Here is a 25,230-nt window from a genome sequence, read left to right on the forward strand (position 1 = left end):
GGTGCATTTTGGGCGGCCCGTATGTTTACTGTCATTTATGTCCTCACAACCATCTCTGAAACGTGTAAGCCACTCATGAACTCTGACAAGAGTTGAATAGTCATCGTCATAAACTTTTTTAATCAATTCAAATGTTTCGGTAAACGTTTTACTGATTTTGATTTTAAAACAAAATTTGATATTAGCTCTTTGTTTGAAACTCATTTTTGTACCGATGACACAAACATACTGACACTTTAGACGCAATAACTTCGCTTGCACTGAACCGAATGTCACCAAGCTTTCACTGGAAGTCAGCTAGGGATGTAACTTCTATCAAAAACATGTTTATGATGCCAGTCTTGTTTATTTTGGACTTCACCTTGTATATTTGATCTTTATTTTCAGATTTCAATTTTTCTTTGTATGATTTTAATTTTTACGTTTTTTGATATATTTATCGATATTTTTTTCGGTAAGAAATAATGGTTAAATTTTTAACCATTAACAATTTTAAATTAAATAAATCAAAAAATTTTGTTCGATCATATTTGACACTCAGATTTTAACGTTTTCGATGGTAATAAATGCAAAAAAATCGGATCCAGTTATTTTTTATCTTTAAAAAATCAAAATATCGATTATTGAGTCACAAAGACATAACCAAATTGTCGCATTTAGAGCGAAACTAATCTCATAGAATAGAGAGCCTTGTTTAACATTTTTTTATGACCGCAAGTGTGTGAATGTGATCTGAAAACCTTAACCGAAGCTATTGATTTATTATTTAATTTTTTTAATTTTATTTCTTTTGAAATGGGCATTAGTTCTGGACTATTTTTTAAAGTCCAAGGACTTAGGTTTACGCGTACAAGTCAACTGTTTACTATTGCAGTGCTTAAAATCCACATAGCACCACTCGCTCATGGAATACAGCCATTGAGGCTCCAACAAGTTCTAGAAACTTGTGGTTTCAGGATGAACAACCTCAGACGATCTCTCAGTGGCCATATGAACCTTCGACATCATTTTCCCTATTCCATTTCTTTTTAGCCTTCCACAATTACCTTGTTAGTTCTGCCATCTACACCACGAAAACTCCTGCTTCAAACTTATACTAGTAGCCTTATTCGGCACCAGAAAAAATGTTGCTTTACCTTTCAAAAAAAATCCCTAAATATGGAAATTCCTACATTGAGTAGCAAAAAAATAGTTGTATTAACTTATACGTTAGGAGATTTTTGAAGCCATTAGCTTACAAAAACATTTTACCTTTATCTTACTGCGGTAGATGAATATTTTTCTATCCGCCAACCACATGCGAAGTTTTCTAGAAACAACTAAACGTTGTTGTTGTGGTGGCTCTTTAATAGCTTTCGTTTCCTTGGACCTTTTCTTGGTGGCATGAAACTTGCGCGAAACTTTTCTACAATCTTGCCTCGAATCATCCGTACCACCTTCGGCAGATAAGAATACACAATCCTCAGATGGATTTACTGAATCTGATACACTTGCATGTGAAAGGCCATCCAGCGCATCCTGAAAAATCTCCTCATATAAACTCTCTTGTGTGCTCATACCATCGCCATTTATAACGCCACCGCGCAGTCGACGTGTCTGCGATTTAGCGCCATCTTGAACACTACTGATACTCTTCTTTTTCGAGCTCTTCTTATTGGCCCGTTTCGGTTTGCCAGGTTTATAACGCATAAAACAGCGGAATTTCTTTTGAAATAACGGTTGAAAGTAGATGCGATCAAGCTCATGCATAACTCGACGCATGCGGCTTAGTTTGTGCTGTGCAATTTGAGGGAATGAAATAGCGGGATAAAGGACGGGAATATTGGATAGAAAGAGATCTGTGCATAGGTAGTACATACCCGGCGAGTTTGCGCCTCTGCTTCTGGAGTAGATGGTGGCGCTCTAGATAGAGTGCAGCAGGGTCCTTCCAAATCAGAAAAACTGGAACCACGGCATTCGTTCTCTGAACTGGATACACCACCCTCGTCGCTATGTGAGTTTAGAAGAATTGGAGTGCATCAAATCGGCTTGCAAATAACCGTGAATAGCTTACCTGGAATAATCGGATAGTGGTATATTTAGTGGTTCGTCGGCGTTGGAACCTTCTTTCAAAAGGCGTTCAATGATTTTCAAACGCAAGCGTTCCTGTTTTTGGGGAAAATAATTTAAAATTATTAAAACATTCTAAAATTATGAGAATGTCAACGTGAAAAGCGAATGTGCCTACATTTTTGTGCTTCGGTTTGATATCCTCTATTAAAAACAAAGCGAGAATTGCTAAAAAAAAAAGTGTTAAGAGAAAGCTTTTGAGATTTACAAAAACACTTCAAATAATTTTAATGTAAATCATAGTGATGTAAGTAGTAAATGTTGAGTTGAATGAGAATGTAATGAGACGGACTACTCGATTTACCGAAATTCGGTGTGAAATAAGCACACAAAGCACCTCGGTGTGCGTTGGATCCGGTTGCAGTGCAACTCCATTTCGGGTAGACCAAACATTGCCCATATTTGATTATGAAGTCGCAACTGCCGCAAAACTTCCCGAAAACCCTAATGACAAGTTGAAGCTAACTATAAGGGCTTCTACACTGCTGCAGGGAGACATTTCATTTTGGTATTAAATTAATAAATAAAGAAATAATATTCCAGCTTAATAGAGTCTTAAGCATAGATACTAATTCGACGTCATTATTCTCGAACAGTTGGCGCAAAAGTGACTCAAAGTTATGCGGTCTTTCTTATCGTGAGTTCCATGTGAGCAAATATTCCCATAAATTGACACTTTGATTTTTTTGTCACCAATTTTTTGGTCACGATTGGTCACATAAGGCTGATTTTGTTTAACCACATGGACAACCATTGGTTAGTGTCTGATTAAGATTAAGATCGTCGCTACTATCGAGACTGGCGTTCGGTTAGCCTTAGCAGCTCTCGGACGTTTACGGCCAGCCCGTGGTTAGAAACGCCTCACGATCTGGCATTTCTGTGTTCTAGCCAAGCTCCCGATGAACTGACGCGAGGCCTAACATCTAAGAGGTAGCTGACCACAGGAGTCTCTACATATCGGGTTACTTGCCGAGCCAGCCTTTGACGTGCTATAAGCCTGATAACGAAGTATCCAAATGTAGTTCAAAGGCAAGCGAGGCATTTTTCGACTAATCTCCAGCGCACTATCAATTAATGTTCATCTCCTTTAAGGGTAGTACATAAGTGAACAGCCAATCGACTAGTTCTTTAATAGTAGATACCTATGCCTAGAAATCACTGCGGTGATTCAAAGACCTAAATTTATTTAACATTGATGATGAGCTTTTCCTCTAATCTTTCTATACGATTTCTAGCAATCCTTGAGGCTCTATTTTCAGTTGTAATGTAGTGTAGGGGATACGTGGATATAGTAGGATTTCCATGGCTCAAAGATGTATGCAGCGGAATGATTCTGAAGTTTCTAAAAACGGTATAGAATCTAGGTATAGCAGGCACAAATGAGCTCGGCTATGGTTAGAAACTAAAACTATAGTAAAATTCCATCCCCAAAGTGCTTTCCTCCCAAACACCCGTGGATAGTATTGAAAGACTTGTAAAGTGTTTAAAGTTTCATTCTACTGATTTAAAAATGTAAGTGCGGAACATCCCGAAATAAGTCAACAAAATCTAGTAATAAATATGTAATACGAAAAATTAAAAAAAAAAATTTATTAAAAAATACGCTTCGCTCATTTGCTGGAAAGCGCGGTGTATTGTACATTAGAGCGATACGTTATGCGATACGATATGAAAGTGATGAGAGTCTTGGCCAGAGATGCATACCGAAGAGAATAGTGTGTCGACTTGCAGGACAATAGCGACACAAAGGCCTTTCATGACATTTAAAATTATGAGCTCATATGATGCGGATTTCTAAAATACATTTTATACCGGAAACATTTAATAGAATTCGGTTAAAAAGTAATGTTTTTCCTGGAACTCTTCTGTAAAGTTATGTTAACATGGGTTCCTGGCCATTGTCACATTCCGGGTAACTGTAGGGCCGATGAACTAGCGAAACTTGGCATCAAGTTTACTGGTGAGTACACAGGCAATGATATATACCCTTACAGACTTGTAAGCTACTTATTTTTGAGGAAATTGTAAGAGCAGCGAATGAAAGATGATGTAGTGAAACCACCTGCAGAATCGCTCAACAGTTGTGGCCGACTCTCAATGCCAAACGTGCAGAATCTCTGCAAAGCCAAAATAAACACAGTCTTACCTACTGATTTTGGTTATAACAGCGCATTGCCTTATAGGCAGACACGCTCAAAAGATCGGCGGCAGACACATAAATTCTGCTAAAGCTGTCTAGATGAGGCAGCGGAAGAGACGATCTCGCAACTCCTAGACCATTGTCCTGCTCTATCCAGACGTAGATTTACCATTTTAGGTAGACAAGTTTTTAATGTTTTGGAAGATCTCAGTAGATTAGATCAGAGATCTTCTGAAATTTTTGGAAGGCACACATGGGTTTTAGGAGAGATAAGATCAAGGGCTACGAGCCTGAGTGTGTCACATATAGCATAGACAAACGGTCGCGTTAATCGGGATTAATAAATTAATTCGGAATTATATCAAGAATTAAGTGCAACTAATCCGGATCAACTATGTAGTAGACTTCTGTTTTTTTGTAGGGACAGATAAGCAAGTACAGCACTCAGCCACAATTAAGTCCATTGTACTGCATTCGGTTTCCCTTTATAATTTTCTTTAAATCTACCCGACCTCCGAAGAAATCTGAGTAGATCTTGTGGTACCAAGGAGCCAAGGTGGTCGTTTCTTAACACATCAATGCGGGGCAGACGCATAGGAAGTCGTCCGCCGTCTCATCCTCCTCTCCGCAAGCGGGACAAAGTACACTGTCTGAGATGCCTATCTTTTCCATGTGCTTCGCCCATAGAAAGTGGCCCGTCATCAGTCCGACGATCAGCCGACAATCCCCTCTGCTTAATGACAGGAGGATCTGCGACAGTCGGTTCATCTTACAGACTTGATTTATCCAGACTTAGTTTCCATAAGTTTAAGCTGATTAGGGGTATTATCGATGGCCAGCCTGTCGAAAAACGACAGTTAATATCTCTTGTAAATGGAAAATAATCAAGCTTTAATAAAGAACAAGAAAGACTGAATGAAATGCCTTGTTTTGATATTTCCGAGCAGTTTAAGAAATTGCAATTTAAGATTTTTTTAAATAAAAAATTATTTCTTAGCATCAAGACAGCTAATACCTTTATTTGTTGCCTGCGTTCCATATTTTACTGACAAAACTATCCAATAAACAAATCAGCTGTACACTAATCCGCTTAACAACCGTCTGTTACACTACAACTTTAATCAGAATTAACTGTCCCGGTAATTTGGATTAACGCCGCCATCTGTCAATGCTATTACTGTTTTTGGTAGAGAGGGGAATTCATTTTTGATGTTTATTTTTACCTTAATCTTAAATAGGTGTCACTGTTGTAAAATTTGTGCTTTTTGTACGGTTTTTCTTTGTACAAATTTTGTATTTTAAGTGTTTTCAAGACTGAGAAGTCAATTTTTGGTGTCTCCTTCACTGCAAAACTTATCTTTTCTATTACATTATTTTTGTTTTTTATTTCTCTTTTCTTTATTTTCCATTTTCCAATTGACCATTTTTCTGTACTTTCATATCATAATTCTTTTTTTAAATAAATAAAAAAAGGACATATGAAAAAGGAATTATTTATTTTTTTTATTAAAACAAATTTAAAAAAACAACGTCCTCGTGGCAGATAGTGAAATGAAGACTTAAAAGCCGGCCTTCTCGATATTTTGGATTTTTACAGGCTGATACTCTTTCAACAAATGTGCGATGTGTCAAAAATTATCAGAATAAAAGTACTACCGATTGTGTCATATAAAGTACCGAAAACGCAAAAAATAAAACAATAAAACAACAAAACTACAAATTCTGTTTATAAAAGACTTAAAATTTATTATTTACTTTTGTTAGCACAGATTGACTACAAATAAAATATGACATATGTAAATACAAAATCAACAAACTAAATTTACGGAATAGAATAAATAATACAAGTACAGTGTAGAGATTAAATAAATATTTCCGTTGTAAATTCACTTAGCCAAATTATACTAATTAAAATAAAATATTCTACGCAAATCAATTATAGAAAGTAAACAAATGTGTACGATGTCATTGCGTTCATTTTTAGTGCTTATATGTATGTGCAAATATTTTCGACTTTCGCCGACAAAAAATTTTCATAGTTTAATCTGTAATTTAGGGGAGCGAATTAGGCGGATGAGTGTTTTTTAACGTTTAAATAAATAAATAATGGGTTGTGTATGCAAGGGAAGACGGATGGGTGGGCTTGAAATACAGAGGATACCGAATAGGTTAAATATACAAGTAAATGTGGAAATAGAAATATAAGCGTAATGTAAAAAAGTTTTTGCTTTGGCGGAGAAAGCGCGTCAAGATAGCATTTAAGATAAAAATTGATCAAAATGGCACGAAGCGGAGTTTGTTATTTTTGTATCTTATATATATATATATATGTATACGCAGAAACGTTGAGCAACTCAGAGTTAGTGATAACAACTATTACGGTTTAGAGGGGAAGTTGCGTTTTCTTAGAGCTTAAGTTACTAAATACTGCGTTGTTAGTACAAAAATTGTGTATTTTTGTATTATATTCTTTTTTTTGTTATTCGATTTAAACAAGTTCTGTTACTTAAAAGTTATTGCATTATATTTTAATCATAAATTAAGTGTTTTGTACCACCGTAACCATTTTTAGTTCATGCGCCCTTGTACTTTTCCGCTACATAATTTTTGATAAATTTTCCTAGGTGTGTGAAATATTGCAAATTACTTTGTTTGATAGTGTTTCGCCAGCACAAATCACCGAGCTTAGCCGAGATGGGTTATGTCAAAGAGATATGGAGGTTTTAGATTCACCATACTCCGGTTCAGACCTCAATCGTATGGGTAAAAAAAGGCTAAGAAATTATTCTCAAAGGACAGTACAGGACTGAAACAGAAAATCAACGAAATTTGGGTATTGATTACACCAGAAGAGTGTGTGTCCTTAGTCGAAAGAATACCAATGAGATTAGAAGAAGTTATAAAAGCAATGCCACAAAATATTAATTTCAAGTTTAGTAACTTTAAGAACTAAAAGTGTTTACTTGCTTTTGTTTATTTAATTAGTTATGTTGACGAAGTGCTTATACTTTTTTTATTTTCAAGAAATTAATTAAAATAAATAAATAAATAATTGGCGCGTACACTTCTGCTAGGTGTTTGGCCGAGCTCCTCCTCCTATTTGTGGTGTGCGTCTTGATGTTGTTCCACAAATGGAGGGACCTACAGTTTCAAGCCGACTCCGAACGGCAGATATTTTTATGAGGAGCTTTTTCATGGCAGAAATACACTCGGAGGTTTGCCATTGCCTGCCGAGGGGCGACCGCTATTAGAAAAATGTTTTTATTAATTTTGCCTTCACCGAGATTCGAACTAACGACCTCTCGGTGAATTCCGAATGGTAATCACGCACCAACCCATTCGGCTACGTTAATTACTTTTGATAATAAGTTTCAAAAACTGTAAACATTTCCAACAACGTGGTTCTGAGTATGTCAAAATATCAACTTTCAAATTTCGTTGGTGTCCTCACAGATTACTATCCGCGAGGTATGCATACCGTGGGCCTTGAAATTACTTCGAGTCCTTTTTGCGTCAGCTGTAAGGAGGATGAGTTGGAATCGTCCAATCACCTTCTACTTAGCTGCCCTGCCCTCGCGGGACTAAGATTTAGGCATCTTGGCTCTCATTTCTCTCCTACGCCTGCTGATATAGCAGGTCTTGATCTTGGCTATCTCATGAGCTTAATCAGCAGCGTAAAAGTTTAATGCAACCGCAAATCAAACATCGCTAGTAATCCACAAATATTCAACCCTCCTTCGTGCCCTCACCCTCTTCTCTATCTCCTTTCGTCCTATCGGTTTCTTTCACCTTATTTCCCTTCCAAGTGGGCTCACACTCTGGGCAACCATTCAACGTGGTTTGCAATATTTCTTATACCATAAGAAGTTCATCAAAAATTATGTAGCGAAGAAGTACAAGGGCGTTTGAACTAAAAGTTTGCAGGGTTGTTCGAGTACGAGGCTCTTGGCAGATAGTAAATTTACCTATAATTCTTTTTTATAACTTTGGCAGAAGTCTAAGGGCCGTTTTCTTAAATAACTTCTCACTTTATCATACCGATAAACACATCTTCGTTATTTCAAAAGCTGCTCAAAGTATATTTAATGTGCTTTTAAAATGTCTAGTTAAGTTTAAACTAAAGTAAAATTATTGTCAAAAACGAGCAGCTGCTTTTGCTTATCAACATTAAAATCGTTCAATAGTTGACCAAAATCACGGAATTTCATCCAAGCCTTATCTAGGAAATTTGTTTAGAATTTTAATTTATTATAATTAAAATTTGTTAGTTAGTTAAAAAGCGAAGAGTTAAGCGCTGGAGTTAGGAGTAGTTTATCGGTAGAGTCAGTAAAGCTCACTTTTTTGCTTAGATGAGAAAACGGGCAGAGAAATCTTGAATTCTTTCGGTGACATTTATTTGTGAGTTTGGCTTTGTATTATTTTACACAAATATGCTAAATAAAAAAAAATTATAAAATATTATAAAAAAAGTGATACAACGAAGTTAAAAAATAAAAAAAAAGTTGTAAAATAAAAAAAGGAGAAAAATAAAAAAAATGGTAAAATAAAAAAAGTTGGAAAAAAAAAAATATTGTAAAATAAAAAAATGTTGTAAAAAATAAGAAATAATAAAAATGAAATGTAATAATTTTTGTTGCTAATTCAGAAAATTTCCATCATTCATTGAGCATTACACGTTTTGTTCGCATCTCGATGATAGTGGCAACTTTCCTCAGCGGCGTCATCTGCTGTCAAACACGGGTATTTATTGAATCAAGTTACGATTTATAGAAAAAGGAAGCGTAAAGGCATAAAATGCTTAATTTAAAGTAATAATGCTTGCATTTAAAGGAAAGCATAAATTAATTCTGTTAAAATCAAAATTTTGAAAAATCCCATTAAGCGTTTTACTGTATTTTTAAATATTTAATTAGTAAGAAAATAGGCAGTCAAGTGGTATGCAAAATAAAAACAAAATTAAGATATTTTAAAGTAAAAAAAAAATTGTTTTGGGTACTCAAATAACTAATATAAATAAGAAAAGAACTAATGAAATCAGCCTCAAATAACTTCATTTAAATATCTACCATAGGCACGTCTACAGGTAAAATCTGCCAAACAGTCGATTCATGAATGAATAATTAGGTGGTAGTTGTTTAGCAACACTTTGCGCTACAGCAGCAATATTCTCAACAGAACGCCAAGTTTTTGGTCTGCCAGTCCTTTTTCTATCCGCGACAGAACCAATTTCTTGCAATTCTTTCACCAACCTTTGAATTATCGACTAATTTGAACGATTATTTCCACTAAAAAAATCACGAATTTTGTGATAGGTTGTTCTTAAAGATCGGCCATTTTCATAATAAGCTTCAATAGTTTTAACGCGTCGTTCCAACGTGTAAAATTGTCTACTTGACAAATGTCAAAGTTGGCATAAAAAAAAGGTCACGCACTACTGACATCTGGCGTCACCTTTGAAAGACTCTTTAAAAAGTCAGCGCTAGTATTTTAAAAAGATATGCTTAATAACAGTGAAAAGCGGGATAAGAAGTTACATCGGGAACGATACACGAACGAATGGCAACACGATTGATGTGTGGGCAAAAGAAATCGTCTGCGATCGATTTGTGATCGCTCGTATGCTTTCACCTGTGATCACCTTTACATGACTTGTTATTATAAATTTATTTATTATGGAAACATCATTTACCCATCGAATCTATAATATTTCTTAAACTTGAGACAAATTGTATACATTAGGATGCGCCAATTTATGCTAAAATAATCACTGAGATTATTTCGTTTTCTGAAGTATTCTGTTGATAGTTCTGAGCAAAAAAGTTCAAAGAACGAATTCAAGCGTCATTAGTTTTAATATCAAATATTAGTTTGGGGAAAAAGACAGTCATTATTTTCTTGGTAGATGGCTGTAGTGATCGATATCTCGTAAAGTATCGATCAAATAATTTAAAGTTTATGCTCGTTGTCAAGGCGACATTTCAGACTAAAAAAATTGCTTTGCTGTTTTTTGCTTGCTCCATTCAGTTGTGAGTTACAAAGAGAAAATTCGATGCATTTTTCAGTTTCTCTTTGATAAAGGCGAAAATGCAAGCTAGGCCGCCAGGCCGCTGAAATTGTGAATGGTGCCGATACTATAACAGCGAACTATGTGCAATTTTGGTTTCGTCTTTTCCTTTCAGGCATTTCTTATGTTAAAGAATGTCGATAATGTTGATAAAATCACAGAAATAATTGAAGTTGACCGGCATGTTAGTAGTCGTAGCATCGCACAGGCGCAAAAGATCGACCATAAAACAATTTTAAACCATTTACGCAAAGCTGGATTCAAAAATAAGCGCGATATTCGGGTGCCACACCTATTAACACCAAAACACATGATGATTTCCATCTGCGATGCCTTGGCCAAACGAAATGAAATCGACCCATTTCTTAAACGGATGGGGTTGAGAAATGGGTCACATATGACAATATTGTGAGAAAGCGATCGTGGCCAGCGATCGCGAAGAAGCAGCTGAAACGGTGGCCATACCAGGACTAACGGCCAGCAAAGTTCTATTTGGTGTGACTTGAAAGGAATCATTTATTATGAGTTGCTGCCGTATCGTCAAACACTAAATTTTGATTTTTACTGTTAGAACCGGCCAGTATTGGCCAACAGAAGCGGTGTTGTCTTCCATCAGGACAACGCACGGGCACACATGCCTGTAGTGACTCGCCAAAAACTCCGGGAGCTTGGTTGGGAAATTTTATAATGCATCAACCATATAGTCCGGACTTGGAACCAAGCGATTACCACCTTTTTCTCTCACTGCAAGACTTCCTGAGTGATAAGAAATCGCTATGAAGAGAAAATTGTGAAAATTGATTGTTAGAGTTTTTCGCCAATAGACCAAGGCTTCTATGAGAGAGACATTGTGAAGGTACCATTAAAATGGCAACAAATTTTACAACAAAGCTTTGCATATCTGACCCCAATCGGATAATCCGAAACATCTTAAATAAAATTTTGAAGTTTACGCAAAAATAATGGATTTCTTTTTACCGAAACTAATATTTACATATTAATCCTTGTACGCGAAATAGAGGCCTCAATCCTACATTTTATTGAAATGCGTTGTAATAGGTTTTTTTTTAAGAAAGGCTATTATGAATTCTCGCAAGAAGAGCTTTTATTTTAACATTTGTTTTGAAATGTTTTATTACATAATTTTTCCGGAGCAAAGTGTATTCGGCTGTTTTTGGGTATGACAATCTAATTTTTTACGCTTATTTTGTTCAAGAACCTCCTCTAATTGTCTAAAATGCCAATATTCACAATTTTAATCCTTTTGTAAGTACAGTAAAATCTATAAAAGTCGATTATATTTTGATAAAAAATGTATCTAGTAATTAAAATAAAATATAAAAAGAAAAATATTAAACCCTTAAAAATAAAAAAATAATAATAATAATAGAATTTAAAATATTGGAAAATTAACAACTAAAATAAAAAATATTGTATGAAGGCCTATTTGCAACATCTGAGGTAAGCCGAAAGTCTCAGTAGCTAGTGCTGCTCTTCAAAATAATTTAAATTTATAATCTTAATAATAATAATAATTGTAATGAGACCTAAAATCCATTTTAGGACTGCGCACTGTACCTCGGGAACGTTTCTGTTCAGAACTACCAGTGGAATATTTCAGACAGCGTAACAAAGGCGCCCTAGTACACATTTTCTTTACTGTTTACGAATTACACTTACTTTATTGCAAAGTGAACGCCAAAGTGGCTAAAGTATTCGCAATTTCATTTGCTTGTATTTCTTGTAAAACTTTTGGTACAAAAAGCCACGAGGTCGAAGTGCAAACTTCCAATAAAGCTAATCTAAAACTTTTGGCAGCAATCATTAAATGAATTTTCTTATTACATAAAACCACTTGATAAAGTTTAAAAAAAAAAACAAAAATCAAATTAGCTAGAGTCAACCAGTTATGTGAATACCCATAATAAAAAAAGCAAGAAAAGTCATCTCAAATAAAGCGCAACATAAACTAATTCCCTGAATAAAATATATTACTCTACCAGAAAAATAAGAAATAAAAATAAAAATATTGTATATATTGTAAATAACTAAAATATAATACAAATCGATTAATTTTAATACTTAAAACCTACGAACTAAGACACAAAACATATAAAGTTCTGGCAGCGCCAGCATCTTTTACTTGACTACGTGAGAACGGAGCCGGCAGCAATGTTAAGCTAATTATTATTTTTTTTAAGATTGTAAAACTTCTTTCTGGCGGAATTGCATTGAATTAAAAAAAAATTGTGTGTTTTGTTTTTTACTTTCGCGCCCTTAGGAAACACTCTTCCCTGTATGTTTAACCTTAAGTTTCTCATCGATTATACATCCCTGTTCGGCCATTTTCTTCAATTTCAATGCTTTCTTCTCGCGTTTCTCACGTTTCCTAATCTTTTTGATTTGTTTCATAAGTTTATTCGTTTTCTTTACTTTATTTGGTGTTTCATCGCCATAATCTAGTAAAGTCTCACAGAAGGCGCGTCCCATGTGCTCGTAGTCCTGCAAAGATAATAGAAAATTTATTGAAATTTATTTATTGGAAAAATTAAAAAAAAAAGTTAAAGAAAATCTTGCATAATAGAGCAATAAAATAATATTAATTAGTAACCTAATATCGTATGCTCGGGCATGAAATAATTAAAAAAAATTAAAAAACAAAATTAAAAAAAAAAATTAAAAAAAAAAATTAAAAGCATTTCTAGTTCAATCGCTCTGACGCCTTGTTTATTCTTATATAAAATGGTTGTATATACATATGGCTGATTTCACCCTCGCTTTTTGGCGATAGAACGCTTACATTTTTTCCTATCTCCTTTCGAAAATGTTAAGGCCAAGAATTGGGTTTGCAGAGATGAAAAAAGCAAAAATAATCCTCACATTTTCTTCTCAGGAAGAAGTAAAAAAGTTGAAATGGTTGACATTTACATTTGTGTAAGAAGTAGAGCCCCAGAAACCGGGGTAACGAGCAGGGCGGGTTGCTCGATATGTATATACCTATGGAATGAGACTTTGCTTTCAATTTAAAAGGTTTATTAACAAAAAATGGTAACACATTTAATCTTCAAAACAATAGCCATCGCTAGCGACACATTTTTCCCATCTCTCAGGCAATTTTTGGATGCCGCGCCAAAAAAATTGGCCGTCTTTGGCCGCAACCCATCATCAAGCCATTTTTTGGCTTCTTCGTGAGAATTGAAGCGCTGCTCGGAATGATAATCGGAAGGCGCCAAGTCTGGTGAGTAAGCTGCATGCACCAGCGGTTCCCAATCGTACGTCTCCACCAATTCCCGGGCTGCTCTTGTTCGATGTGGCGGTGCATTGTCACATTGTCAGTTCATGCGGCACCCATCTTCCGTCCTTTAAAATCATGCCCATGTATTTAAAACGTTTGGAAATTGTTTTTTGGGTCACTCCCAACTGCTCTGCCATCATTTCTTGCGATTGACAATCATCTTCATCCAACAATGCTTGCAATTCGGCGTCCCCAAACTTTTTCGGTGGCCGGCCACGGTCCTCGTTCTCCGCGCCAAAATCACAACTTCGGAATTTTTCAAACCACCTGAAGCACTGTGCTCTACTTAGAGCATGCCCACCATAAGCTTCTGTAAGCATTTGATGAGCTTGAGAAACGTTTTTCTTCAATTGATAACAGAAAATCAACGATGTCCGCAAATCGCAGTTTGAAGGCACGAAATTCGTCATTTTTTAAGAGCGACAAAAATGCATTGGCAGATGACAGACGAAAAAAATAAGACATTTGGGAAGGTTTAAAAATACTTCTAGCGACATCTATGGACTAATAGCTGAAAGTCTCATTTCATAGGTATACACCGTAAATAGTTGGGTGTTTGGCCGAGCTCCTCTTCCCATTTATGGTGTGTATCTTGATGTTTTCCACAAATGGAGGGAACTACAGTTTTATATCGTCTCCGCACGGCGATTGGTTTTTTATGAGGAGTTTTCCCATTTCCTTGCCGAGAAGCGACCGCTATTAGAAAAATCTATCAATTGTTATTTCATGACCCGGTGTTTCAAATCTGTGCACTTCTTAGAGTTTGTCACCCACCAACGCATTCTGCTAATGCAGTCGCTTGCTGCTCCCTTGAAACTCGTTCATTGCTCCACTGCTCAAATATTTGTTCGAAATTTTCGAGCTTTTATAGTAATGAATAATTTGAGCAGCTTAACAAAAGTTGTCAATTTTGTTTGTCAGCATTCTTTAGTTTTTCAACGACGTTAGCGCTGTGTATAAATAATTTGTAAAACAAAAAAACAAGTGCTGGCAAAAAAGTCAAAAGAATCAAAAGTTTTGTACGAAGTACTCTAGAAAGCTCGATATACTGGAGTTCACGCTCGAAAATTTTCGAGTAATGAGCAGCAAACAGGTGTGCAGGTACTCGTTGCTCATTCGCTTGAGCTGTTCGAAAATGAGCGAATAAAATGGAGAGTTCTAGTGGAAAGTAGATATTGGCGGGGCCTTGCTCCGCGGATTGTAAAAAGAATCAATAAAAATATGATTTTTTCGTATTGCTGCCTCAAGTCCTTTTATCCTTCCCCAAATACCTTCAAGTAAAAACAATATATAGCAACAATACAAGCTCAAAGTGGGTGAATGTTAAGCATCCTCGGAGCTCACCAGAAAGTTTTGAATGTTTGTACAAATTTTTTTCATGTAGATTCAATTTGGGATGCAATTGAAAAAAATTGTTGAAATTGTCGAGGCTTTAAAAGCTTCGTCAGACCGAAAACATTTTTAGCCAGAAATATGTCGAAAAAAGTAGAAGGCTGAAAAAACATTTATTTTTTCTAATTTTTACTCTATGTTTATGGTTGTTGTTGGTGCAGCATAAAACCACAGTATAATGATGGCGGTGGTGTAGGTGTTGTCTGAGTGAAACAGCCCAGACCCATTTAGCCGAAGATGCCATTTTGATGCACCACTTGTAGAACCACTACTTTTTCTTAGTCAAATTATCTTGATTTGACTATGAATCTGCCTATGCCATCTATTTCCTTTCTTGCAAAAAAGTATGCGACATTCCTTGACCAGCTTTAAACCCGGTTCCTTCCGATAACGTGGAATCGACCATCGGGTTCTTTGGTTGTTGTTGTTATAGCAGCAAAAACACTACCCCTACATGTACGGGGAGTGCTGCTGGAGTGACAGTCCTTGGCCGGATATATACTCATAGTAAATCCGGGTCGTTCCGGTAACGTAGAACCGACTGTCGGGGGGAACGTCTTCGGTCTTCTGTCGGTTCTTTGGTCTTCGGTATGGGTTTGTTGGTTTCAACTTCTCAATTTTCGACTTATGTATATCAAATTCTTCAATTTGTATACATTTTTCACTTTGATTTTTTCGATGTGGATCCCAATTCGTTAATGTTAGGCTGTGATTAGTAACACTGTGCAATGATTTGAGGGTCATTGCCTGGGGGCAAAAAGATTACAACTTTGGCTTACAACCCTAGACCCATATAGTAAAACGTTAAAATCGTTTTGCATTCTTTTGTCAAATTTCTTTGGTATTACCATTTTAGATTTGCCTAATTTATATTCTTGCCCAAGTGTTTTTAAAATAAATGAAAAAAAAGTTAAAATACATGAGAAAAATATGTTGTTTTAAAAGAATAATTTTGCAGAACATTTTATCCATTAGCTCTTTCACGAAAGGATATTTTGGCTCTCTTTTTTTAAAAGTCCCAATAAAATGACATTTTGAAGGTCGCTAGAGGGTTAAAATGTTCTAGAAAATTATTTGCCATACAATTTTGCTAGTGATCCCTTCAGACAAATTTTTTGAGCAAATAATCTGTAAGTCCTCCATCCTGCGCTTTGCGTTATTGCGCCATCAAAAATGAGTGTTGATTTACTGCTTAACTTTATGACTCTTAAATTCAACTGATAGCCTCTTATATGTTTGCGAGGATTTAACTTAAAAGCGTAATGAAAGTACTTTTTTCCTTTTCTCTTAATACTGCTTTTAAACTTAACTTTATTATGAAATTCTTTCTAATTCAAATCAAAAAGTTGTCGGCTCCTTAAAAGCACCTATTTGCAATTGGAAATACTTTAAAAGGTTTACAATTTCTTACTTTAATTACTTTCAGTTTTCCTTCAACAACTTGCCCAACTTTTCCATTTACAATACAAATATTTCCTTTGACATACCAGCTTTGCCCTTCTTGGGAGTGCTCATTTTCATGTCTAGGCAGTCAAGTTCAGTAAAACTTAAGCCATTAGTACGTTTACGCAGCCATGCGCATCCTTTGTCTCACTTTCATCCACTATCTTTCCTTTTAGTATTTCTGTTTTTCTTGTGTATTTACCAAATGATTCTTAGTTCTTACTTTGCTTCTGGTTTTTCAATTATTTTTCCTTATGCTTAGTCGGGTATTTTCTTTACTTATATGTCGGTTGTATACTTGTTTGTGAGTGTGCATATATCCTTAGAGTAAGGTAAGCCGATTATGACCAATGCTGACCACAAACATATACAAAAACATATATATTTAGATACAATTACAGTCATGTATCGACTTTAGTTTTTATAGAACGATAAGTGAAAATGTACATTAGGGTGACAAAAAAAAAAAAAAAAGAAGTTTTTTAAGCACCTATTTTTTATACTTTATTGAATATTTACCAGTGGCGGCAACATATTGAGAAATACCATTGAAATCACATGGAAAAAATTAAGTTTTTAGTGAATTTGGTATAAAATACTTACAGATATTCCAATTTTCTTTCATAAATATCGAAAAAATATACCCTACTGTTGATTTGAAAAATATATAATTTAAACTCTGTCTTACGAGTACCCTAAAAAACTACATCTTTCTTGGCAAGATAAACAAATTTATTAAGTATCAACAATAAATGGTTTAAATAATTTAAAAAACATTTAATAACAACATAATAATGCATTCTTTTCTTACTAAACATTGCTTAAGCCAAAAATAAAAAAATGAAATAAATATTAGGTGCGCAACTAAGTTCTCGCTGCTTTTTTTTTTTTGATGAAAATATGGATAAAAAAATGGTTACAAGTGAATCATTGAAAGTATGGCCCATCGCTGGCTACTACTTTTTCTCATCTTTCTGGTAGATCTCGTATACCGTCGCGGTAAAACTAGCCCACTGAACTATTGCAATATGTTTACTCGTCTGTTGTCCTAGATAATAAAATACATTTCCTTCATATTTTTTTTGGATATTAGAATTAGCATTAGATTTTAGATATCAGTAGTTTTATCTACCGAAACTTCCATTGCCAATGCTTACTGCGCCATAAATTAGCTTATAAACGAAACGCCATGGATCTTAAAGTCCTTTGTGTTTTATGCTGAGCTATTACTCTTCGAACTTTGGTATGATGTAAACTTTTATATTGTCTCTAAAGGTTTATTTACTACAGATAAGAGAAGCCATTTGTGTACTTATATCAAGAGCGGGTTTGAGTGCTGACTGGCAATCTACTGTTGCTAATGCCTCAAAGTTTAGATTTTCAAATGTTGTTTAACGGAAGCTGTTTGTTATATAAATATGTATTTTCATGTATGTATGTATGTATGTACCGTCTGTCACGTAGTCGTAATCGTAATCGATCACATAATCGTAATCTGTCACGTAATCGAAATCGTGGTTACGTGTATACAATTGCAAAAACAAACATTTTTATGCAGAACATTTTTCTAGAAACTATTTTATTGATAAAAACGATGCGTTCAATCTCCACCACTTATAATTTTAGAATATGCTTCCAATGAGGTTTTCGGTGCATTCGCAGGGAGAAGAATTTCAAATTTTCCAAATTTGTCGATGAGCTGCTGGGAATGGCAGAATCCACATTACCAATTGGATTAATATCAAGTGCGGCGGATTGTGGTATTAAAACAGCGCTAGACGCGAATTAACGTATGGCGCAGAAGCTTGGACGATGACAACATCCGATAAAGCGACGCTTTGAGTGTTTGAGAGAAGGATTCTGGGTAAGATTTTTGGTCCTTTGCACGTTGGAAACGGCGAATATCGCAAACGATGGAACGATGAGCTGTATGCACTTTACGACGACATAGACATAGCGCAGCGAATAAAGATCCACCGGCTACGTTGGCGGGGTCATGTCGTCCGAATGGATACAAACGCTCTGGCTGTGAAAGTATTCGATGCGGTACCAGCTGGTGGTAGTAGAGGAAGAGGAAGGCCTCCTTTGCGTTGGAAAGATCAGGTGGAGAAGGACTTGACTTAACTGGTGTGTGGCGCCGGTTAGCACGAGAAACAAATGACTGGCGCGCTTTGTTAAACTCGGATAAAATCGCGTAAGCGGTTATCGCGCCAATTAAGAAGAAAAAGACGCGAAGTAAGTGTCTCTCAGCTCGGTAAACAAGTCACTCAAACAACAATATCGAGTGATTGTAACGCTCCTCGGAGGATGCGAACGCAAAATACAGGCGGAACCTGCATTCATTTTGACAAATTTTGCAGATCAGCGAAAAATATGTTAGGAAACGTCTGTTAGCATAATTTTAGTTTGATAGCGGGGTTTTGCATTTTTGTGCCCGAGTTTTACGACGGATGCGAGTTGTGGCGTATCCTAACAGTAAAAAACGAATAGGATACCTGGCATGGCTCAATGTTTCTATTGCTTTGTCCCGTAATTGACATTTGGAAGGACAAAAATATCAGACTCCATATGTTCGTATTCGGAATTGCATCCATATTGGTAGAAGTATTCGCATTCACATTCGTATTCGTATTCGTATTCGTATTCGTATTCGTATTCGTATTCGTATTCATATTCGTATTCGTATTCGTATTCGTATTCGTATTCGTATTCGTATTCGTATTCGTATTCGTATTCGTATTCGTATTCGTATTCGTATTCGTATTCGTATTCGTATTTGTATTCGAATTCGTATTCGTATTCGTATTCGTATTCGTATTCGTATTCGTATTCGTATTCGTATTCGTATTCGTATTCGTATTCGTATTCGTATTCGTATCCGTATTCGTATTCGCATTCGTATTCGTATTTCTATTCGCCTTGGTATTCGCATTCGTAACCATGTTCTTTTCTTATGTTCGTGTTCGTATTCGCATTCATATACTTTGGCGTATTTGCATTCTTATTTGTATTTGTTCTCATATTCGTTTTTGCATTCGTGTTCGTTTCGGTATTCGCATCGGTATTCGTATTCATATTCATATTCGTATTCGCATCGATATTCGTATTTAGATTCGTATTCGTATTCATGTTCCCAATTGTACTTGTATTCGCATTCATATTTATATTCGTCTTAGTATTCACGTTCGTACTCATATTCGTTCTCGTATTCATTTTCGCATCCATATTCGTATTCATATTCGTATTCGTATTTCTATTCGTATTCATGCTCGCATCCGTATTTTCGTATTAGCATTTGGCATTATAGCTTAAAAACTTGCTATATGCAACTCTCTTTGCAGCTGCCGCAATAAGCCTAAAACCTTCAGAAGCAGATGCTCGTCTAGTACTACTTATACATACATACACATATGTCAGCTTGTGTATGTACTTATACTTATACATTCCAGACATTTATGATTATCAGTATTTTTATTTATATCAATAAGTGCATAACTTGCACGACGCTGCCAAGCACGTTGCTGCCGTCAGCTAAAGCAATAACAATAACAGCATTTTTGAACAACAAAGAAAATGTCGTGAGGGCGTAGTTAGTAGTTGACGATGGGTTTTGATATCCTCCATTGAACCACCAACTGCCAATATGGCAGCAGAGCTTTTCTATGTCTCACTTAAGCTTCCATCAACATCATCTGTATACACATATTAATGTTTATGGTATATGTATGCTTCTTCAAAAAAATTTTACTGAAGCATAAGGGTATATAATACATGTGGGTATATAGTACATTTGGGTATATAATACACATATGTATGTTTATATGTAAAAAACCGTAACATTCTCGCTTCATTCGCTTTCAATGATTTTATTTTAGAATCTTAGTATTTTTTACCAAGAGCAAACATTTTAGTATACATCGATTGTGGTGAGCTGCTGTCCTTTTTAATTTTTCTTTCGTGTTTTCAACAGCAAGATTTCTTCTTTATTTATTATTCCATTACTCGGGTTTAACTTCAATGTTTTCAATACTTGTCTATCAACAACAGCAAATGGCATTTTTTCAATATTCATCATACGCCATGGCGTCTCGCGTATCAATTATATTGCTTGTAGCTATTTGTGTTTTATATTCTATTATATATTTATGTAAGTTGTTAAAATATGCTGTCTGATATATTTCTCATCAATTCTACTCCTTTCCAGAGTGTTCATCACAAGGTGAGTACGGCTTGTGCGCCATCGATGCAGGCGAAGTTGACATGTATGCATGTATATACAATCTGTGTAAGTTTTCGTTTGATTGAAATAATTGGATGTTTGTGTTGATATGTAGATTTATGCATTGAATACACAAGTGGGTATAACCAATATAAAGTTCAGCTATTGAGTGGGAAACAGTTTCAAATATTGTGGGTATGATTTAAAATTCTCTGTAGCTTATACTTTCGGCTACCAGTAACAAAAATCTTAAGCTCAATTTACATTAACTTTGTGAAATTTCAAATTTTTACAAAATCTTAAAAGTTATTATAATTCTTTAATGAGAAACATTCAAGTACTTGCAAAATATGCAAAAAAAAAACAAAAATCATGTCATTTGTGCCGCAGCTCAGGCAGCCATCTGTTGTCAACGAATCTCAAATGTCAACAGAAATGGGCAGAAATATTTAATTGGCACAACTCGTGTGACACTAAAAAAATCGATTTTTTGGCATTTTAGAGCTATAAATACCCTTAGGTATTAGAAATAACGATTTCCATATAGTAATTATTTGCTATATTAAAAGCAACATTTTTAACCTTAAAATTTTTCCAAAATGAAATTTTTCAATTTCGCTGCAGTTTTTACTTCAGCACCATGATTCAATTATTAAAGGTGTGCTCAATTGTGACATTAGAATTTTGACACCCCCTTACAAAAGGTCACATTTATGAAGGGCGAAGAAAGTGGAAAATTAAATACCTTTTTGGTAAAAATGGTAGCAAAAAATGTTTTGTTTTTATTTAAATTATAAATGGTACAAACGAGAATTGCCAGGAATGATATTAAAAAAAAGGTTATTAAGTTAAACCCAGATGATATTTTGTGAATTATTTTTTAAATTGGAAACTTACCACGAAGGTGGAAAGTTTCGCTAATATGACGCTATGATATAATATTACCTAAGCATTATGGCCCTAATGAAAACGTTGCAGAGGAGAAGCGAACTCATCATAAATTTAGTTGATTAACAACAAGTTATAAACAAACTCACGTGTTGCTTTACTATGCGATGCCCACGTAAGTTTGGACTTTTGACCCCCCAAGTCGCGATTATTTTTACATTCCTAACTACTTGACAAACTACCACGGGCATGATACACCAAATGATAGAAAATGTCGTTTGTAATATAATAGCGGAGGCTCCTCGACAAGCAATGGCACACCTCCGAGTGAATTTCTGCCATGAAAAAACTCCTCATAAAAAACCATCTACCATCAGGAGGCTGTGATTAATTACATATTGCTAATGAGCCCTTATTTATAACTTATGTATCTTTAAAGTAACCTAGTAAGTACTCCCCCCAACCTGTATTTTAAAGACGTAAGATTCAAATTGTCCAAATGTCGCATCTTTCACGGTCATTGCCCCAAAAATATGTTCTATGATATCCTGATTTTAGCTGTATGTCAGGATGTTTTCCATATCGTTTTGGTTATGGACGTATCGAGCTAGTGCTTATACATTCTTTTGAAAACGAAATGTTTTTCCTACAAATTTTACTTTTCTTCCACTTTTGCTAAAAATTTCTAGAGTTAGCAACCTAGTGTCTTGCTAAGGGAGCCATGAGAAAGCTGCTTACTGAGCAAAACTTTTATTATTGAATCATGCTTCAGCTCAATACAAATCATCCGATCGATTTGAATGTTTTTTCTATGTAGCTTCTTTAGTAAATATTTGTTATTCCATATAGTAATTTTCAATTTTTTTTTTATTTTAATTTTATTAAATTCTAATAAATTTACTATTGCGTTGATTTTTGACAATTTTTTCTGTTGACGGTGTTGGGTGTTTTCTTCAATGTAAAAAAAATTGGAGTAGGCTTTAAATGGAGAAAATGCATAAATCAGTGTAATTTTTAATCTACTTGCAATTTACACTTTGGGTTACAAAAATTAAATGATCTATATAACTGCATTCCGAAATTTTTCTAAAATTTCTGAGTTTAAATTTTGAGAATTTGATGAAAATGTGATGAAAATTTGGCGAATTTTGAAAAATTTTATTCCAAGTTCGAAACTTTGCTTTACATGGTTTTTTGTACGAGCTATATTTTAATGAAAAAATAGTTGAAATTACAAAATAAACAAATAAATAGTCAAAATTTATAAATATGTTGTGTATACTTTCTCTTGCCGTTGACTGTACATACCTACATATTTTTTTATTATTTTATTTTATATTTATTAAGGGGGTAGTATGGTATTTTTTTTTTTTCATTTATTTTTTTTTTTTTTTTTTAATTATTCTATAACATCTTAAGATTATTGTGTGAAAGTTTGAAGTGCATTAGAGTAAAATTGACAAAGACACAAAGGATTAAGTATCTACCTCTCCAACCGGATTTCACGCTGTAAAAATCTTCACAAATCTTTAAACGCGTTTTTCTCACACTTGCCTTTTTTACGGTCGGTGTCCACTGTAGATTCATATCTACTGCACCGATTCTTTTCAAATTTGGTTTTTTTGTTTCTTTACTTTATTCACGAGGTAATGACGTCGAGTTTTTTTTTTTTAAATTTTGTCATATTTTAAAACAACAAAGTTTTCAAGTTTTTTTTATGAAAAATCGGTGTTTTGACTTCAAAGCGCTTTAAAAAATTAAAAAAAAAAAAAAAAAAAAATTCGACGTTGTTACCTGCGAAACTTTATTAGCTGATGAAATCAATTTGGTTTTTTAATTTTAGTTGATCCAGTAATGAGTTCTGAGGGACACCGCAATAAAACTTTTTTATGAGACGTCCGCGAAGATTCGCTGCCACCAACTCATTTCTTCATAAAAATCAATGAAAATTTCACACAATATTCTTTAAATATGACTTTATAATGAAGTAATTTTAAAATTTTGAATAAATCAACTGTGTCGACAAAAAAAATTTCGAAAAATATGCTTGTTTTACACCGAATTAACCATACTACCCCCTTAAATGATTTTACACCCTCAAAATTCCTTATTATTATTATTTATTTATATTTTATTAATTTTATAAAGTGTATTAATTTTATAAAAAAAATAAAATTAAAAAAATACTGTTATGCATATGATACTTCGAAATTATGCCCTCCAAATAGCGAAACATTCGGTGGAACACCTTTGCTTTTATTAATCCCTTAAAAATCACTTTTTTGTTGGCTATCACCAGTTGCTAGTAGCACTAGAGTTCAAAATCAGTACTCGACCCACATAGCCAATATAGACGACCATTACAGACGTTCCCCCGACAGTCGGTTCTACATTACCGGAACGACCCGGATTTACTATATATCCGGCCAAGGACTGTCACTCCAGCAGCACTCCCCGTACATGTATAGGGAATGTTTTTGCTGCTATAACAACAACAACAACAACCATTACATTGCAGTATAACAGAAAAAGTTAAAATTCCTTAGAGCTACCATCATCAAATGGGTCCACCCATACAAAAACTCCCTTAGGAAGAAGTCTAAAAACCGCGATTGCCATGCTAAAGGGCTAAGAGACTTGCCTCCTTTCTGGGCTAATGATTTAGCGATTTATCAAACAGACTTCACTTAATCAGTTTAGCGAAAAGTTTGTTGATTTCAATGTGAAACTTTGTTGCGGTAATGTTTTTGTATAAATTTGAACTTTTTTATCTACTATATCTTACTTACCGCCGTATTAAAGTGGGTACCCTTGCGCGACCCCAACGATGACCCGCCAAATGATGCCTCAATTGTGTAACTGTTTGTGATGCCCAACATCCAAACCACAATGCGGCCAGTACCCTCTTTGCTGCGTTGCACCTTAAATTTACAGCTTTCAAAAGAAAACTGTAAAAAAGTCAGACATGAAAAGAAAATTAGAAACATGAAATGTGTAGAAATGTAGCACAACGTAAAAAAAAAAAATAAATAAATAATAAAAAAAGGTAGCAGCAAGAGATATAATGTAGCACACAAAATCTGGGTTATGCTTCATTAAGGACGAAAATGAAATAGATAATCACCCACCTAGAAAACTCCAAAAGTAGATTAAACAGCAGACAATAGCAATAGAAAGAGAATTTGCTTTTATCTTCAGCCAGGTGGCTGCTACTCACCTTATCAGCGACATTCTTGTGCAGCATTAACGGAAATACTTGTTCCGTGAGCTTCTTTTCGGGATTGCGTTTATTCTCACAGCCATAAACGAAAATGTTGTGCTTGCGCGAGTGGGCGTGCATATCACAGTACAAGACAACTTTGTATTCATCAATCAGTCTTCGTGCCGGTGAGAAGTGAAAAATTTATGAAACAATATCAAAAAGCAATCAACTCAATTGAAGTCTATTATTTATTCATGTTTCTAACATAGGAGCGATTCCACGTCAAATGAGCCAAGTTTTTTATACGAGCCAAGAATTTGTCGCAAATTCTTATGAAAATTGGTTTATTTGTAGGCTCGAGTAGGAAAATGATAGGCAAAATGTGGGGAAAAATTTAATAATTTTGAGATGTATGGAAATTTTTAAATTTTGGTATGCACTTTCAAAAAGTGAAATATCTTCGTTTTTTTAACGTTTG

At 34.8% G+C, this 25,230-nt stretch overlaps 2 protein-coding genes across 12 annotated transcripts in view; one reads left to right on the forward strand and one right to left on the reverse strand.

Annotated features, from left to right (window-relative positions):
- LOC128858012 (glutamine-dependent NAD(+) synthetase) overlaps nt 1-25,230 on the forward strand; it is a 275,347-nt gene that overhangs the window by 16,746 nt on the left and 233,371 nt on the right. For 10 of the 11 annotated variants that reach the window (XR_008453969.1, XM_054093914.1, XM_054093915.1 and 7 more), the window contains exon 2: nt 20,648-20,662. The gene's annotated coding sequence lies outside the window, so the exon portion shown is untranslated. Of the gene's footprint in view, nt 1-20,647; nt 20,663-20,705; nt 20,729-25,230 lie in introns of those variants that run through there. The other variant, XM_054093917.1, reaches the window with a different exon arrangement.
- Nucleotides 1-25,230, reverse strand: part of LOC128858011 (uncharacterized) — a 52,211-nt gene that overhangs the window by 14,952 nt on the left and 12,029 nt on the right. Inside the window, exons 6-11 of the mRNA XM_054093905.1 lie at nt 24,768-24,927; nt 24,340-24,498; nt 12,747-12,815; nt 2,054-2,145; nt 1,860-1,989; nt 1,252-1,776 (exon numbers count right to left, since the gene is read on the reverse strand). Of these exons, the coding sequence (XP_053949880.1) occupies nt 1,252-1,776; nt 1,860-1,989; nt 2,054-2,145; nt 12,747-12,815; nt 24,340-24,498; nt 24,768-24,927 (1,135 nt within the window). The remainder of the gene's footprint in view (nt 1-1,251; nt 1,777-1,859; nt 1,990-2,053; nt 2,146-12,746; nt 12,816-24,339; nt 24,499-24,767; nt 24,928-25,230) is intronic.

This window comes from Anastrepha ludens, chromosome 3 (genome assembly GCF_028408465.1).
Source record: "Anastrepha ludens isolate Willacy chromosome 3, idAnaLude1.1, whole genome shotgun sequence".
Taxonomy (NCBI): Eukaryota; Metazoa; Arthropoda; class Insecta; order Diptera; family Tephritidae; genus Anastrepha; species Anastrepha ludens.